At 41.9% G+C, this 18804-nt stretch overlaps 1 protein-coding gene across 10 annotated transcripts in view; it reads right to left on the bottom strand.

The window, feature by feature from the left end:
* The window catches only part of phactr4a (phosphatase and actin regulator 4a), a 46741-nt gene that overhangs the window by 18421 nt on the left and 9516 nt on the right, over positions 1-18804 (bottom strand). For 2 of the 10 annotated variants that reach the window (XM_055894067.1, XM_055894064.1), the window contains exon 3: positions 16322-16366. The exons of 2 other annotated variants lie outside the window; for them this stretch is intronic. In XM_055894067.1, coding sequence (XP_055750042.1) covers positions 16322-16334 — 13 coding nt within the window. In that variant the 5' untranslated portion in view covers positions 16335-16366. Of the gene's footprint in view, positions 1-3758; positions 4041-4065; positions 5130-16321; positions 16367-16543; positions 16646-16751; positions 16835-18804 lie in introns of those variants that run through there. 6 more of the 10 variants (XM_055894062.1, XM_055894072.1, XM_055894065.1 and 3 more) reach the window with 5 other exon arrangements.

Below are 18804 nucleotides of genomic sequence, written 5' to 3'. Positions count from 1 at the left end.
CCAGCAGAACTTTGAGGTCAGTTGTTGTTCTGTCTGTAGCATCTAGCCTGCAGATTATGTCAGACCTAATGCCAATATTCATCTGAAAACATGCATCTAGTATGCATAATATATACTGTAAATACTGTACTTCCACATCCAGGCCACATGGTAATTGTGCTGGTCTGGAAACAGTGAACTCAGAGATGCAGTTCCCAGCAATACTGTAGTTCTTCTCAAGGTTAGTCTAAGCTAAATGTAGCAGCAGCAAAGCTCAGGATATTACATTTCAATTGGGTACAGACAGTCCCATACAGGAACAACTGAGGAATCATACATTATCATGGTCACCAGAACTATCAGTACTAACTGAACTTCAAAACACCAGCAATCACTATGCCAAGTTACCATAACTGTTAGCTTAGCTACATTGTATAGTACATTAACTCATTTTGGATTAAGTCTAAGCCTTAGTTTACATTGCTGTGAATGATTAATCTCATTCAAATGAGTGTTCCTTTTTAAGACCATTTAAATTCACAACCATGTTGTCAGATGCATGTATCTCTTTGAGATAGTCTGTTTGTCCGTTTAGTTCCTATATGGGTCTCGTGTGATCCCCAGTTGACCGCGGAGAGGTCCTAACCTGAACTGTATGGCACTGCAGTGATGCGGGGGACAGGGAGCGGTGGTGGGCGTTGAAGCTTCCCTCTGTCAAACACATTAGCCTCACAGCTGTTCCTGACACTTACTGTATCTTGGACAGACAGACACTAATTGGTGCTGGAAGGGGCTCTGTCTGTGTGGGGCGAGGCGACCTTGTGTTACAATAGAATGCGACAACGTGAGAAGAGAAGGCAGGTATCAGAGTTGGTCAATAAAAGGTGACTGCAGAGTCAAACAACCCTGGACTGACTGACGGTAACCACTGCTCCCCAGGGACTGACATGCCATCAAAGATAAACAGATTGACATCCATCTACAGGCTGAGCACTGTCTTACTGGCATGCAGGCTACATATTTTACAACACACCAATAGTACACACACACACAGGTCTTGTTTGAACAGAAATCTGTGACAATATTGTCAAGGTGAATGTACCCATTGTTTCGTGGTGAACATGACAAGCAGAGAGAAGCAGAGAGCTGCTAGAGAAGCCTTGGTTTGCTCTTACTCAACCAGCAGTCATTCTGAATGGTCCATAAGGTAAATGACCAATGACATGACACGCACTGAGTCAACAAAGTCTCCGACAACTGCATTGAGTAGTGTAACCATGAAGTTCGAATGACATTCTATTACTATGAGCATAGCACGGTGGTGGTATACCATACATGCATGCAGTGGAAGCATGCACAGGAGAGTACTGTACTAAAGAAATACAATTACACTTTTTTCAGTTTGTTACGTTACAGCCTTATTCTAAAATGTATTTAAATCCCCCCCCCCCCCCCCCTTAATCTACACACAATACCCAATAATGACAATGCAAAAACAGCTTTTAAGAATAAAACAAAATATTACATTTACATAAAATTCAGACCCTTTAACAAAGTACTTTGTTGAAGCACCTTTGGCAGCGATTACAGCCTCGACACTCCTTGGGTATGACATTACAAAGCTTGACACACCTGTATTTGGGGAGTTTCTCCCATTCTTCTCTGCAGATCCTCTCCTTCGACCCTGACTAGTCTCCCAGTCCCTGCCGCTGAAAAACATCCCCCCAGCATGATTCTGCCACCACCATGCTTTACCGTAGGGATGGTGCCAGGTTTCCTCCAGTTGTGACGCTTGATATTCAGGCCAAAGTGTTCAATCTTGGTTTCATCAGACCAAAGAAACTTGTTTAGGTGTCTTTTGGCAAACTCCAAGCGGGCTGTCATGTGCCTTTTACTGAGGAGTGGCTTCCGTCTGACCACTCTACCAAAAAGGCCTGATTGGTGGAGTGCTGCAGAGATGGTTGTCCTTCTGGAAGGTTCTCCCATCTCCACAGAGGAACTCTGGAGCTCTGTCAGAGTGACCATCGGGTTCTTGTTCACCTCCCTGACCAAGGCCCTTCTCCCCCGATTGCTCAGTTTGGCCAGGTGGCCAGCTCTAGGAAGAGCCTTGGTGGTTCCAAACATCTTCCATTTAAGAATGATGGAGGCCACTGTGTTCTTGAGGGACCTTCAATGCTGCATACATTTTTTTGGTACCCTTCCCCAGATCTGTGCCTTGACACAATCCTGTCTCGGAGCTCTACGGACAATTCCTTCGACCTCATTTCTTGGTTTTTGCTCTGACATGAACTGTCAACTGTGGGACCTTATATAGACAGGCATGTACCTGTCCAAATCATGTCCAATCAATTGAATTTACCACAGGTTGATGCCAATCAAGTTGTAGAAACGTCAAGGATGATCAATGGAAACAAGATGCACCTGAGCTCAATTTCGAGTCTCATAGCAAAGGGTCTGAATACTTATGTAAATGTATAATAAAAAAAAAAAATTGTAATACATTTGCACAAATTTCTAAAAACCTGTTTTCGCTTTGTCATTGTGGGGTACTGTGTGTAGATTGATTCGTTTTTTATTTTATACATTTTAGAATAAGGCTGCAACATAACAAAATGTGGAAAAAGGGAAGGGGTCTGAATACTTTCCGAATGTACTGCATGTGCTGCACTGTATTTGTCACCATGTGTTACAAGTTTATTGTATGTAATAACTACATTACCAAGTCAATCAGTGTAAAGTACGCAATTCCAACTAATACTAGGCCTACACTACATTAACATTCCCCAACGGGCTCCAATATAAAACCCAGGTGTTCAGAAAAAAATAGCTAAACCAAGGCACACAATTTGTTTAGTTATTAAAGAGTTGAAAGTACAGTGCACAACAAAACAATGCTAACCTATTAAAGTCCACAACATTACACAGCAAACACTGACTGACCAGACCGTGTCATGTGGTTCACATTTTTACTAAGCAAATAACCCTACTAAGTTAGACGGATTAGAAACTCACAATACAAGCCCAATAAACTTGAGCACAAGAAGAAGCAGGATAATATAGAGATGACTTTGTCCACAGAAATTAGCATGCTGCTTTATTCCAACCTGTCTAAGACAATCTCAGATGAGCCACCACCCCCACCTAAACTCAGCATAGTACAGAGACAATTAGGCCTAAATCCAACTGTAATGTGTTCTTCTCACTGACTAGAACTCACAATCCAAGCCTAATAAACTACACTGAGCCACCACACCATCAAGAGACCCCTCCCTGCACAGTTTACTATGGAGCAGTCAAGTTGTCCAAATTCAACAGTTATGTGTTCCGCCCTCTGACAGACAAAGTCACAGAGGCAAAAACAGGTTTCTGTGTTTGTCTCTGTATATTAGAGAGAGGAACGATGGGGGCTTTAGGCTAGGCAAACGGTACAGCACCATAATAAGAGATGGAATCCTGAGACAGACAACGGCAGATTTTTTTTTATTTAACTAGGCAAGTCAGTTAAGAACAAATTCTTATTTACAATGACGGCCTACACCGGCCAAACCCTGACGAAGTGGGCCAATAGTGCACCGCCCTATGGGACTGCCAATCACGGCCGGTTGTGATACAGCCTGGTGCCTTGCACTCCCTGTTTTTAATAAAGAATCCCATGTTCCGTTGTAAAAACAGGGGGGAGGGAGAGAGTGAGGGAAAAAGAGGAGTTTAGACAGCAGTGTGGGTCGGTGAGGTTGGTGTATTACACAATCACCACATTCCATCAGCATACATTCCCTCACCTGTCTGTGCCTGCCCATCTCCGCCTCCTCTCTCTCTCTCTCGCTTTCCAACACAAAAACCCCTGCAACACAATTCTTCCATATCCACCTAACCTTTCTGTTCCATGCTAACAAACAGTTCTCTACAAAACATTCAACAAACAAACTCCTCGTCCATAGACAGCAATACAAAAGCAGGTTCTTCCACGCTAAAACAAACAAATAGCGCTTTCCTGAGTCGGCTACTTCAAACTCCTCCTCCAAAAACAAATACAAAAGCTCATGTCCTCAGGTTCTGTACAGGTTCCTGTTCTGTCCTTGGACTCACCAGTGTTGTGTTGAGCAGGTTGCGGTTGGTGTTGCCGGGGCACTGTCTCTGCGTCGCTGGCACTCTGTCCCATGCTACCCCACGCCCTTGTCCCCTCTGGCCCACCGGCCCCTAACACTCCTGGGGTCCACGGTCGGGAGGGATACAGACAGAGGACAAATAGATCCCCTGCTATGATCCTCGCCAACAAACCCAACCGCCTTATCGCTCCTGTAACCCAAGACTCTCCTACTCCCTTGGCTCACGTTGTTCTCTTCCTTCCTCCGTCTATTTCACTGTGTGTTTTGGTCTCACTCTCTCACACACACTCTCACTCACTCAATTTGCAAAGTCCCTCCTCCCCTGGTCTGTGCAGCTGACTTTCTTAAATAAGGTACACCAGTTATAAGGCAGTGGCATACCGGCAGACTCCGAAGCCTGTCATTCCTCATGGCAAAGTTCACAGGAGGCAAAACAGTATTTGAGAGAATTCAAATAGTATTTGATCCCAGTTCTCCTGAGGAAAAGTGGTTGGTAAGTGGAGGGGAGGTCTCTCCCTCTCTGTAACATGAGAAGTGGTGGAAGGTGAGACGAGTCTAGGTGGAGCTCCGCACCAGGCAGAGAGGATGTGATGTCACTCAGGTGTCGTATTGCACACTCGAAGTCAACCATATAGCCGATAATGTGCATGTGTTGTTTGTACAGAAGGCCAGCTGAATGTTAGAGCTGTTGCTGACAGCTTAATTGAAACACTTTTCTTATTTTATGGATAGATTAGTTTGGATGGACAGTTTGAGGAGAGAACTGTTGAGGAGGAGAGAAGACACTAGCATAGCAGCTCACCTAAGATGCCCCAACCTCAACACAACGCTAAATCAACACCACCACAATATCTCAGGGCACGCTAAATTCTACACCGAAGCACATATTTCCTCAATAGGTGTTTCTGCTTTCTAAAAATGGGCCATTCTTTCACAGTGGGACTATTGGGGGAAGTGAACTGACAAAGGAGCAGGAGATTTCAGTGAATGCTTAATGTGTCAGTCAGTCAGAAATCCCTGTTGAGCATGGAGAACAGCAATCTTCCTTCAGTCCTGTTGTACTGAACTGTATTAGCAGTAAGTGATGTGGTTACATGTAATCAGTCTGTTTAGAGTGATAGGGGGAGAGGAGAAATAGCTAAGGGGATAAGGTTAGTTAGAGGGATGGAGGTAAGAAGAAGGTATGTCAGAGCGGGATGTGCAACCCCTTCAAGTCCGCAAACACATTCCATTTACTGACAATCTCGTCCAGAGCAGATTTGACAATTGCCAGACCAGTCAGCGTTGCCTGGTTGACTGCGAGGCGAATTTGTGAATAGCTAGGCCTATAGCCTAACAAAGTATCGTTAATTTTGAATCACTCCTGGGGAAAAAATCTTGCAGAGATGAATAAATGCCTACACTCAAACTCAGTCTGTGGCAATACATAACACAGATTAGCCCACCTAAAAATGTGATAATCTGCTATGAAACACAGTAACCCCTGCTGGATGATAGATGTTTTCTCTAAGTAATACCAATAGCAACGTGCAGAAAGTCCATCTCATACTATGATTGGGAGCATGAAGGAATCAACAGTTGCTTCTTCCCCTAGCCTAGCTATAATTGCCTAAGACTAAGTTAATTAGTAGCCTAATTAACCTACGCAGTCACAGAAGTGCATTTACTCAACCATTAAAGACTAGCCTACAATAAAAGACAATCAAACTCATATAGCCTGAGTTGAACTGTGTGAATAAAATGGTTTGCGCTAACAGACGTGGCCGTGGCATGCTATATGACGCAAGCAGACAGGTAACGAGGCATTCAGTTACTGTTTGATTGAACGTTACATTTGCATTGATGTCAGAGTGATGAGAGGGACAAGAGAGTGCTCAGTACCAGGCAGTTTGCAAGTTTGGTAGACTACTAATGACCATCAGCAGCATCAGAGCTTGGACAAGCCTAGTTACCGTGACAAAACGGTCACGTGGAGTTTGACTGCGGTCGTGACTCGTGACCGCCGTTGTGGCTGTAATACGGTCACCGTAACAGCCCTAGGTCTGATCGTCGGAGACAAGTGTGCCGGTTCCGGTATCTCAGAAACGGACCGCCCTCCTGTGCTTTCAAGCATGAGTGTCTAGGGTTACTGAGAATGGTGCGACAAACAAAAAACATCCAGTCCTGTGGGCGCATACAGCTTCTTGAGGAGAGGTCGAAAGAAAAATGAAAGGAATCGTGCAACCAAACAGGCGAGCCAGAACAGCATCTCTGAACACACAACTCATTGGTCCTTGTCACAGATAGGCTAATGCAGCAGAGGACGAATCCCGGTTCCTGTTGCGTCATGCTGATGGCAGAGTCAGGATTTTGCGTAAGCAGCATGAGTCCACGGCCCCATCCTGCCTAGTGTCAACGGTACAGGCTGGTGGCATTATAGTGTGGGGAATGTTTTCCTGGCACACGTTAGGTCCCTTGAAACCAATTGAGCAACGTTTCCATGCCACAAAGAATTCAGGCTGTTCTGGAGGCAAAGGGGGGTCTGACCCAATACTAGATGGGTGTACCTAACAAACTGGCCACAGTGTAGTAGTAACAATTATAATAATAAACCAATTGGCAGACACTTTTATCCAAAGTGACTTAGAGGCATGCGAGCATATTGTTTTATATATATTTTTTAACTTCTGGGTGGTGCCGGGAATCGAACCTACAAGTGACATGCTCTACTAACTGAGCTACACAGGTACACCATAAATCAATGAATGATTGACAGACCAGTTGTCTGTGGGAATGTGCAGCTTGTTTGTTGACACTGTAAAGCACCTCAACGGCAGAGACAACTACGATGAAGTCAATGAGTTGACACGGAACATATGACACGTGCCTAAACCGTTCAATTACAGGTGGAACAATTCTTGGCTCGATAACTTACTTCACACAAGTTCAAACCTATGTCAATGTTTCAAACAGTAGCTATTTTTTACGTGTGTAACCCATAAAAGTAGCCAACTATTCTGAATGAAGTCATCAGTTTGTGAATGTCTACAGTGATTTACCTTAACTTAAAATAAAGATTGAATGTGTGTGTGCGCGCGTCTTCTCAAATCTGACACTACTCCATTCCAAAACCTTTGCCTCTGTTGAGCTACAGCACACACCGCTGTAGCTCTCTCTAGAGGTGGAACCAAGTAACGACACAAAAGAGCTCTTTCAAGGGGAAATGACAGGCAGGAATGTTAGGAATGCGAGGCTATAGGTGATCATTTTGATAAAAGGTCCTAATCAGGCTCACTACCCTGGGAACCATCCATTGGCTGTCAGCTGCTCAGCTGGTCTCTATAGGAAACCATACCGGCCTTACTGACAATTATCAAGGAAAACAGATTCTGTGATAATGAATAGGTAGATTTTTTTTCTCCTCATCACATCTATGAAAAAAACAGTTGAGCTGAATAAAAATAGGCTACTGCATGACTCAACACAATACAAATTCCACAATACTGATGAATTATCAAGTCACACACAGGAGTCAAGGGCAATATGATCTTCTTATTGCTTACAGTTGGAGTTGGAAGTTCACATACACCTTAGCCAAATACATTTAAACTCAGTTTCACAATTCCTGACATTTAATCCTAGTAAAAATTCCCTGTTTTAGGTCAGTTAGGATCACCACTTTATTTTACGAATGTCAAATGTCAATAATAGTAGAGACAATGATTTTTCAGCTTCCACCCCCCATCACAATCCCAGTGGGTCAAAAGTTTACATACACTCAATTAGTATTTGGTAGCATTGCCTTTAAATTGTTTAACTTGGGTCAAACGTTTCGGGTAGCCTTTCACAAGCTTCCCACAATAAGTTGGGTGAATTTTGACCCAGTCCTCCTGACAGAGCTGGTGTAACTGAGTCAGGTTTGTAGCCCTCCTTGCTCGCACACACCTTTTCAGTTCTGCCCACATATTTTCTAGAGGATTGAGGTCAGGGCTTTGTGATGGCCACTCCAATACTTTGACTTTGCTGTCCTTAAGCCATTTGCCACAACTTTGGAAGTATGCTTGGGGTCATTGCCATTTGGAAGACCCATTTGCAAACAAGCTTTAACTTCCTGACTAATGTCTTGAGATGTTGCTTCAATATATCCACATAATTGTCGCTCCTCATGATGCCATCTATTTTGTGAAGTGCACCAGTCCCTCCTAAAGCAAAGCACCCCCACAACATGATGCTGCTACCCCCGTGCTTCACAAATGGGATGGTGTTCTTCAGCTTGAAAGCCTCCCCCCTTTTCCTCCAAACATAACAATGGTCATTATGGCCAAACAGTTCTATTTTTGTTTAACTTTTTTGGGATAGGGGGCAGCATTTTCACTTTTGGATGAATAGCGTGCCCAGAGTGAACTGCCTCCTACTCTGTCCCAGATGCTAATATATGCATATTATTATTACTATTGAATAGAAAACCCTCTGAAGTTTCTAAAACTGTTTGAATGATGTCGGAGTATAACAGAACTCATATGGCAGGCAAAAACCTGAGAAAAATCCAAACAGGAAGTGGGATATTTGAGGTTGGTCGATTTTGAGGTTGGTCGATCGCCTATTGAATGCACAGGATATGGATATGTTTGCACTTCCTACGGCTTCCACTAGATGTCAACAGTCTGTAGAACCTTGAATGCAGCTTCTACTGTGATGTGGAGCCGGATGGGAGCTGTTTGAGTCAGTGGTCTGGCAGAGAGCCAGGTCCTGGTCATGAGCATTTCACATGATAGCGACCTGCGTTCCATTGCTTCTCTACACACAAAGGAACTCTCCGGTTGGAACGTTTTTGAATATTTATGATAACAACATCCTGAAGATTGATTCTATACTTAGTTTGACATGTTTCTTCGACCTGTAATATACCTTTTTTAAGTTAAGTTTTCTTCCGACGTTCGCCTGGACCTGCACGAGCGTTTGGATATGTGTACTAAACGCGCTAACAAAAGTAGCTACTTGGACATAAATAATGGACATTATCGAACAAAACAACAATTTATTGTAAAACTAGGATTCCTGGGAGTGCATTCTGATGAAGATCATCAAAGGGAATATTTATAACGTAATTTCTGATTTCTGTTGACTCCAACATGGAGGATTTTTTTCCCCTTTTCTTTCTGAGCACCATCTCAGATTATTGCATGGTTTGCTTTTTCCGCAAAGTTTTTTTGAAATCTGACACAGCGGTTGCATTAAGAACAAGGTATCTTTAATTCTATGTAAAACATGTATCTTTCATCAAAGTTTATGAGTATTTATGTTATTTGACGTAGCTCTGCAATTTCTCAAGATATTTTGGAGGCATTTCTGAACATGGCGCCAATGTAAACTGAGATTTTTGGATATAAATATTAACTTTATCGAACAAAACATATGTATTGTGTAACATAAAGTCCTATGAGTGTCATCTGATGAAGATCAAAGGTTAGTGATTCATTTTCTCCATTTCTGCTTTTTGTGACTCCTGTCTTTGGCTGGAAAAATAGCTGTGTGTTTTGACAATCATATGTTGTGCTTTCGCTGTAAAGCATTTTTGAAAATCGGACACAATGGGTAGATTAACAAGATGTTAATCTTTCATTTGTTGTATTGGACTTGTTAATGTGTGAAAGTTACATATTTCAAAAAAATATTTTTGAATTTCCCGCGCTGCCTTTTCAGCAGAATGTTGTCGAGGGGTTCCGCTAGCGGAACTCATGTCCTAGACAGGTTAACCTTTTATGGCTAGAGGTTCCGCTAGCGGAACGTTGACAACATCCGGTGAAATTTCAGAGCGCGAAATCCAAAATAAATTTGAAATATTTAACTTTCATACAATCACAAGTGCAATACACCAAAATACAACTTAACTTCTTGTTAATCCAGCCACCATGTCAGATTTCAAAAAGGCTTTACGGCGAAAGCAAACCATGCGATTATCTGAGGACAGCACCACATCAAACAAACACATGACAATCATATTTCAACCCGCCAGGCGCGACACAAAACTCAGAAATAACGATATAATTCATGCCTTACCTTTGAAGATCTTCTGTTGGCACTCCAATATGTCCCATAAACATCACAAAATGGTCCTTTTGTTCGATTAATTTCGTCATTATATCCCAAAAATGTCAATTTATTTGGCGCGTTTGATTCAGAAAAACACTGGTTCCAACTCGCCCAACATGACTACACATTATCTAATACATTACCTGTAATCTTGGTCCAAACAACTTTCCTAATCCAGCTTTAGGTATTTTAAAACGTAAATAATCGATCAAATTTAACAAGAAATTTGTGGAGTGGTTGAAAAACAAGTTAATGACGCCAACCTATGTAAACTTCGAGACTTCAACTGTATATCTAATTACTGCCTCTGACATTCCAGTTACTGCCAAAACCACCACCATTGAGATAAAAGGCCCCATTAGTGCCCTATACGGCTCTGGCAGGGAGGGAATCAGTCACGTTTAAACACCAGTTCAAGAGACAGGTATCTAATCAAATCAGTGAGGTATATTTATACTGAGCTGGGCCACTAGGCCAGCCAGGGTGAGGAGGCCAGTCAGGGACAGGGTTGAGTAGATCTGTCCTAGCTAGTGGACAGTGTGTCTATTCCTCTAGGCCAGTGGTCACCAATCTTTTCTGAGTCAAGATCGCTTTGAGTCAAAATGCAAGCCCAATACATTATCACTGCATATTGGCTATGCTTGAAATTGTCCTACCAATGTTGTTCTTCTCAGACCATTTATAAAATGATATTTCAAAATGTTAGGGATATGATCACACTGGTATAGATTATTTGTTGTAATACTTGTGAGGCACAGCTGAGTGAGCATAATAACATTATTTTTTTTACTGGACTGAAGGCCTGCATCTGATGGGCGGGAGGATCTATGAGGCTGCCTCTCACCCGACTCACCGTCCGTCCTCTCGCTGCTGAGAAAAGGGGACATTCCTCCAGCTGATGGAGAAACTTAAGTCGCACTGCATTACTGCTGCCTAATGCACCAATTCATGTTGTTACTCCAATGACCAGAGAAAGTTAAATACTCCTCCATATTAAAAAAGCCGCAAATAATAAGCTTATCGAAACTGGCATTTCATGGCTTATAACTATGTGGAACAAAGTGTTGACAATGCTGAATAACTACTTAAATTTACTCATAAAAACAGCAGCTCTTTGCTGTATTCATTGCGTCTCTCTAGACATGGTTTAAAAGGTGTTGAAATCTCACATTATCAACTTTGCTTTGCGTTGGAGGCTTCTTTTTACTGTCTATGACACGAGGAAACTTTGCAGACACGGTGATCTGAGCCATCTGATTGGCCAGCGGTAGACCTACAGGTGCACTTAATTTGCAGTCTGGATCGTGATGACCGGTTGGTGACGACTGCTATAGGCCTAATGTGTGTTGGTCAACCAGGCCCTAACCTGTCCAAGGGCCTCATTTAAAAACGTTCCGTAGGCACAAAGGCGTACGCCACTTTCTAAGCAAACTTTGACATTTATAAAAAAAAAAACGAACTTGACGTGAGAATGTGCGGTCCTCTTTGACCCATACGTACGCACATTAAAAAACTGGAGAAATTAGAAACTGCGACTGATGGCAGGAGGATGAAACTCGAGAAACGCTTAGAAATGTATACCATTGTGTAAAATAAATAGAAATATTACATCTCACATTATATATGAAGAGTTCCCTGGATTGCACACAAAATAAAAAAACACAAAAAAACATTTAGGATAATAAAAAGAGATATTGGTTTTTACAAAATAACCCCTCAAATAAGTTGTACAGCTTAATAGGGAATGATATTTAATTGGATCTGTAATTATTAAAACAACAGTTGCATGTTATGAAATGTATTTTCATAAATAATAAGGTGAACAGTAGGACAAATTACATTTAAACTGATGCGGTTTTCGATGCCTCAGTCAGGCAGATACATGTTATCACATGTTCGTTGCACAGAACTGTCAATGTGATAATGGCCCTGTCATTGTCAGTTACAATCAGGGTAATTACCACACCTGAAGGTGATTTTTGCAATTGGGTAGCTTTGACAATCAAATGGGTGGGTAAAAAAGACATGCAATTACAATGCATAATGATGCACAATGGCTGCTTTGGCACTGTTGGAAGATTTGGCAAATGGAAGAATTTGGAGAGAGCAAATTTTCAGAGACCAGCTAGATTTACTGGTCAATGATGAGTGACTTGAGGCGGTTCGGATTACCAAGAGCTGTTGGATTGACGCACCTCTAGATAAAAGTGTCCTTACACGGTGGGTGAACAGACAAATAAAAAAAAGTGCAATTTGCAGCAATGTCCGGTTTCCCAAATGTATTCGGTGCTATTAACTGCACTCATGTTGGTATAAGGTCACCAAGTGAGAATAAATTAGCTTTCATTAAATCGAAAGCATTCGCATTCCATTAATGTCTAAATCAAATGTGATGCGGACATGGTACTGACTAATGTAGTGGCTTGGTGGCCTGAGTCAACCCATGACTCATGCATATGGAGAAACAGCAGTATTGGGTGCAGACTTGAGGCCGGAGCTGTGCGTGATGGCTGGCTTCTAGTTACGGATGAGTAATGTAGAAATTCTAAATCAATTGCAATTTCTCTACCGCAGTGCCTAACCCATTCACTAAATCTTGCAGGTGGCAGTGGATATCCCCTCAAGTGGTGGCTGCACACCCCTTTCTCCAACCCACAGAGCGCAGAGGAACTACAATGTGCGCCATTGCCAGGTACGTGCTGTTGTGGAGCGCACCATCGGGCTTCTGAAGGGCAGATGTCACTGCCTCCACTCTTGGCGGAAACCTTTTATACAAGCCTGAATAGGTCAGCGACATTGTGGGGCCTGTGTGCTGTGATATACATAATGTGGCACAGCTAAGGAACGTGACTTTACCCCCTGACGCTGTTGGTTGTGTTGGCTCCGACCACGACCCCTATCCCCAGGCATTTGAACCAAACGCAGCTGCCATAAGCCAGCGTGTGGATGTGATGCGTTGCTTGTAAGAACACAAGGTATGGAAACAAATAACATTAATCATTGAGTAATTCTTTCAATGTACAGCTAATATCACACACAACATTTATTATTTCCTTTAACTCCTTGGCAATCTCGTTAATAGCATCGATGGCGTCTCTTTGCGTTTGCAGGACTGCATCTGTGTGGACACGGACACTGTAGGGTTGTGACGCACGAGGTGCAGTGAAGGCTGGGCGCACTCAGCTCCTGCTCAGCTGCAGCACCACTGGCCTTGTTGGTACATGCAGCGACCAAAAACAATAGAAAATGTCAATTGTTTGTGTAAATAAATGTTTGAGATGAAGGAAAAGGAAACCGCACACTGCTCTTGATAGTATCACCGATATTTAATGAGCTTACGTATCGGCCACACGGCCTTCGTCAGAGCTTTTGGGATTTTTTGAAAGTTGCACCCTTATGTAGACCTGGCTCCACCCACATCCGTTCTACACATCGAAGGGGGTTGGAAGCAAAGGAAAATAAATAAGTGCTACCAAATATAACAATGTGCATTTCATAAATATTACAAAAGTGTATAAATAAGGCATATTGAACACTTCTGTATAATCTCAATGAGGACATAGCAAGTTCATTAGTCATTGGGTACATCATATGAAAAACGTCAGAATAATCTACAAGAGACACACATTTCATGTTCCAATTCACAGCATAACATACAAAGGCATTTCATCATTAAGTCCTTTTGGAAACAATGTCTGGAGGGTGAAAATCCAAAAACATTCTCTTTTACTCAGAGTATTATTAATATCACCTCCCCTGTCTTATCTTAACTTTCTCTATGCCACAAAATCTAAAGGTGGAAATGTCATGCTTCATGTCATTGAAATGTACAGCGACTGGATAATCCCTGTCGTTTCTCCTGATTGAACTTTTATGTTAACTAATTGTCTGTTTGAGAGAGCGGGTGGTTTTACCGACATAAGAGCCCACATGGACATTTAATAATGTAAATAACATGGGTGGTGGAACACGTAATAATGTCATTTATTTGGAACCTTTTGCCTTTGTATGTTATGCTGTGAATTGGAACATGAAATGTGTGTCTCTTGTAGATTATTCTGACGTTTTTCATATGATGTACCCAATGACTAATGAACTTGCTATGTCCTCATTGAGATTATACAGAAGTGTTCAATACGCCTTTCTTATACACTTTTGTAATATTTATGAAATGCACATTGTTATATTTGGTAGCACTTATTTATTTTCCTTTGCTTCCAACCCCCTTCGATGTGTAGAACGGATGTGGGTGGAGCCAGGTCTACATAAGGGTGCAACTTTCAAAAAATCCCAAAAGCTCTGACGAAGGCCGTGTGGCCGATACGTAAGCTCATTAAATATCGGTGATACTATCAAGAGCAGTGTGCGGTTTCCTTTTCCTTCATCTTGTTCAATTGATGCCATGCACCTGCAAATAAGATTGCTCAGATGTGCGAGTGCCTTTTTGTATTTGTAAATAAATGTTTAAAAACAACTTTGGTTTACTCTTTTCAAAACGAGGGAAAACTAAATTACATACCTGAATTGTCTGTGTCCCCCTCCGTCACTACTCCACTCAGGAGGGATTCCCCTATAACACCGGCAAGTCGCTCATCAAGGGGGTTGAGCTCCGGTGTCCCCTTTCCCCCACCCGTGGCACAAACACTTTGTCTAAGGCTATGTGCTTTTTGGCCTCTACTTTTATGCCGGACCACTTTTTAATTTCTGAGAGGATCCAACCTTCTGAGCCAGCAGCATTTCACAGCATCTGCCACAAGCACCTTTTTGGCATTTGTAATGCCCATACTGTGTCCACCAAACACTTTTTTTTTTTTCTTGGTTCAACCTCCACTACAAGAACTTCCATTCTTTTTTTGCCTTTGTCGGGATTTGCCTTCATTGTCGTCATGCAGTTAGTATGGATGAGTATTAATTAGGGGCGTTTCACTGACTATTTATAGTCAAAAGGCCGTTAAAAGGGTGGGACAAGGCGCTCCAAATTTCGAGTTGATCGCAAATTATGAAGGGAAACCGGCGTGGGATATGCGTGCACATTGTGTTATAAATCAGAATATTTTTGTGCGTAAGCACTTTGTTTTGTCCGCACGCCACCATTTGACAGGAATCTTCTGTTTTATAAATGAGGACCCAGATCTGCACTAGACCAGCCCCCACATCTTTCACTGCCTGGCTTAGGGAGGCCACACACACACGCTACCCATCACGATGTGGATCAGCTTACAGTACAAACAAGTCACACCTCTCTCTCATTCAATTATCATATTCAGTCTTTCAGATAAAACCGCCTTACAAATAACTGACATTGTTCAACAGTTTCAGAAAAAAATACAAAAAACATTCAACAGAACAATCAAAATCACCAACAGAAATAGTATTTTACTCACATCTATACTCCGATCGTACAACCATTGTTGAGCCTTTCATAGATCAATTAACAGATTAGAACAATACATCCAAGGACAGAACAGATCGGTCTGTGACAAGGACAGGCAGCAACTACAGAGTCTGGACCAGATACTGTGTCCTCTTCCATGGACTCACACGGAGGTCCTTCAGCGGTTGAAACAAGAGACTAGAGCCAAGGTTGTGTGGGGCTGGTAGAGAAAAACAGCCGTTTCCTAACCTTTACAGGCGTGTCCTCTACTTGGGGAAAGACCCAATCAGATAGCCCCATACAGGTGTGTGCTCTGGGACAGGCCCAATCAAATAGCTCTGTTGAATAGTGTAAAGTGGCTGCGCTGGCGATACTAGGCAGTCCTATCCATTATGTGGTTGGCGCAACGTGACACATAGCCCCTCTATGTGTCACGTTGCACCAACCACATAATGGATAGGCCTACCTAGTATCGCCAGCGCAGCCACTTTACACTATTAGTGTTGACTCACCACTTTCGGCTTTCCTGATACCATGTCTGATAGTAATCTCCAAAGCACAACACTGTCGCATGTGAGACTTATCAGAACTAGCTAGAACAGTCTTCTGTGGGCTTTCAGATGTTTTGACTTAGCTTTTGCACTAAGACCACCCCTTACAAAATCAAATTTTCCTAGACAATAAGGCCTAAGCCATTTACACAAAAGGGCATGACATGTTAGAAATAAAGCCATTTTCATAAAGGAATAGGCTAGGATACAGGCCTACATAGAAATCATACTTTTCTTACCCCGATTTGCCATCACAGAGTCCAAAGCACAGCAGACAACAGCTCCTGAGTCAGACAAAACAAGGGACGTAACTGAGCAAATGAGGAAATAGAATTAACAACAGAATAAAATAGGCACCAGACACAAACGAATGAGAGGACTGTGTGTGTGTCAATGGATACTATCATCAAAATGTCCTTATCCCTCATATAACAGTGTTGGTTAAAAAGAGTAATTCACACCTTATAGATCATCTTTCCATCAGGCCTAGCATTCAGTCTGTAAGAGGGGGAGAGGAGCCACAGAGTAGTAAAATGGTGCTTTCCTCTCATTTCCCCAACAGACTAAGACAGGCCTCAATCAGGAAGAAGCAGTTTAGTTACGGTAAAATGAATAGCTCTAGCCCCATATTCAAAATGGTTTATCCGAGTTTAGAAATCAGTCTCTCACCTTCCCAAGTCATGAACATGGCCCTTAATCCTCTGGCTGCACTGGCTGCTAACTACCTGTGGTGTTCACTGCGTTAATGGACCCTGACCAGACAGGAAGAAATCGATGTTGAGCTTTCCACTTCAGACACAGAAACAAATGCCATGTTCAATCACACACACAATTCATTTTGGACTCTGGGCACATGGGACAGCAGCAAGTTGTTTTTTAAACAAACACACCAAACCATAAAATAACATACAACCTGCAGTGAAGTTGCTCAACATTTACATTAAGTAATTTAACCTCTTTGGGCTCAAGGGGCAGTATTGAGTAGCCAGAGAAAAAGGTGACCATTTCAAAAAGGCCTCCTACTCAATTCTTGCTCGTACAATATGCATATTATTATTATTATTTGATAGAAAACAGTCTCTAGTTTCTATAGCCGTTGAAATTTTGTCTCTGAGTGGAACAGAACTCATTCTACAGCAATTTCCCTGACATGGAGTCAGATTTCACACATCTTGGCCCCTGATCTGGAGTCAGTTTAAAGGTCCCCGTGAATCCTATGAGGATACAGACACTGCTTACGTCTTCCCCTGGATGTCTTTACGTGACGACGCTTTGAATGGTGTCGATTGCGCAATCACAGCCTCTATAAAACAGATCAACGTGTAGGTAGTAACTCTTTTCCAGCTGCGCCGGACGCGCGGTGGACACCGACCTGCTCTTTTTCCAAGCATTAGTGTAGCCAGTAATATTTCTCCGGTCATGTTTTTACTTGTAATAGGTGTTAAAGACATCATAAGGTAGTTAATTTAAACCGTTTTATAGCAATTTATATCCGTTTAGTGCGATTTTGGGACATTTATTTCTGAGACACTTTGAATCTCTGGGCACGTTTCCAGTTCATGCCGAACGCAGTGGGCATTTCCACATGGCAAGAGGACAGCTTTCGACCAAAAGACGATTAGACCCAAGAAAGGATTCTTTGCCCAAGATTCTGATGGAAGAACAGCTCAAAGTAAGAACAATTTATGATAAATCGTGTTTGTCGAAAAATGTTAATCGCTTATGACGCCATTTTGTTAGACGTAGCTTCGCTTGGCGCAAACTGTATTGAAAAGGATAATTAAAAAAATGTAAATCAGCGATTGTATTAAGAATTAAATTGTCTATCAATCGCTGTCCACCCTATATTTTTTAGTCACGTTTATGAGTATTTATGTATAAGACTAGATCACTGTCTAATATGGCGCACGACATTTTCTGACCAGCTGGGCAACTTTTGTCATTGTCTAACCATGATTTTGGTGGCTAAATATGCACATTTTCGAACAAACTCTATATGTATGTTGTAATATGATGTTACAGGAGTGTCATCTGAAGAATTCTGAGAAGGTTAGTGAAAAAATGTATATATTTTGGCGATGTTGACGTTATCGCTCTCTTTGGCTAGAATCAATGCTCTGGTAATGTTTGCACATGTGGTATGCTAATATAACGATTTATTGTGTTTTCGCTGTAAGACACTTAGAAAATCTGAAATATTGTCTGTATTCACAGGATCTGTGTCTTTCGATTAGTGTATGCTGTGTATTTTTACGAAATGTTTGATGATTAGTAATTAGGTAATACACGTTGCTCTATGTATTTATTCTAGTCTAGTTGTGACGGTGGGAGCAATTGTAAACTATGATTTATACCTGAAATATGCACATTTTTCTAACAAAAGCTATCCTATACCATAAATATGTTATCAGACTGTCATCTGATGAGGTTTTTTCTTGGTTAGTGGCTATCAATATCTTAGTTTAGCCAAATTGGTAATAGCTACTGGTGTTGGTGGACAAAGAAAAAATGGTTTCTTTTGCTAAGGTTTTTAGCTAATAGATTTACATAGTGTCTTCCCTGTAAAACATTTTAAAAATCGGACATGTTGGCTGGATTCACACGATCTGTATCTTTCATTAGCTGTATTGGACTTGTTAATGTGTGAAAGTTAAATATTTTAAAAAAATATTTTTTTTGAATTTCGCGCCCTGCCTTTTCAGGGGAATGTGGGAGGAGTGCA

The sequence above is a fragment of the Salvelinus fontinalis genome, chromosome 32 (assembly GCF_029448725.1).
Source record: "Salvelinus fontinalis isolate EN_2023a chromosome 32, ASM2944872v1, whole genome shotgun sequence".
Classification (NCBI taxonomy): domain Eukaryota; kingdom Metazoa; phylum Chordata; class Actinopteri; order Salmoniformes; family Salmonidae; genus Salvelinus; species Salvelinus fontinalis.
The sequence above is the reverse complement of the archived record's forward strand: the minus strand, read 5'-3'. Positions and strand labels throughout refer to the sequence as shown.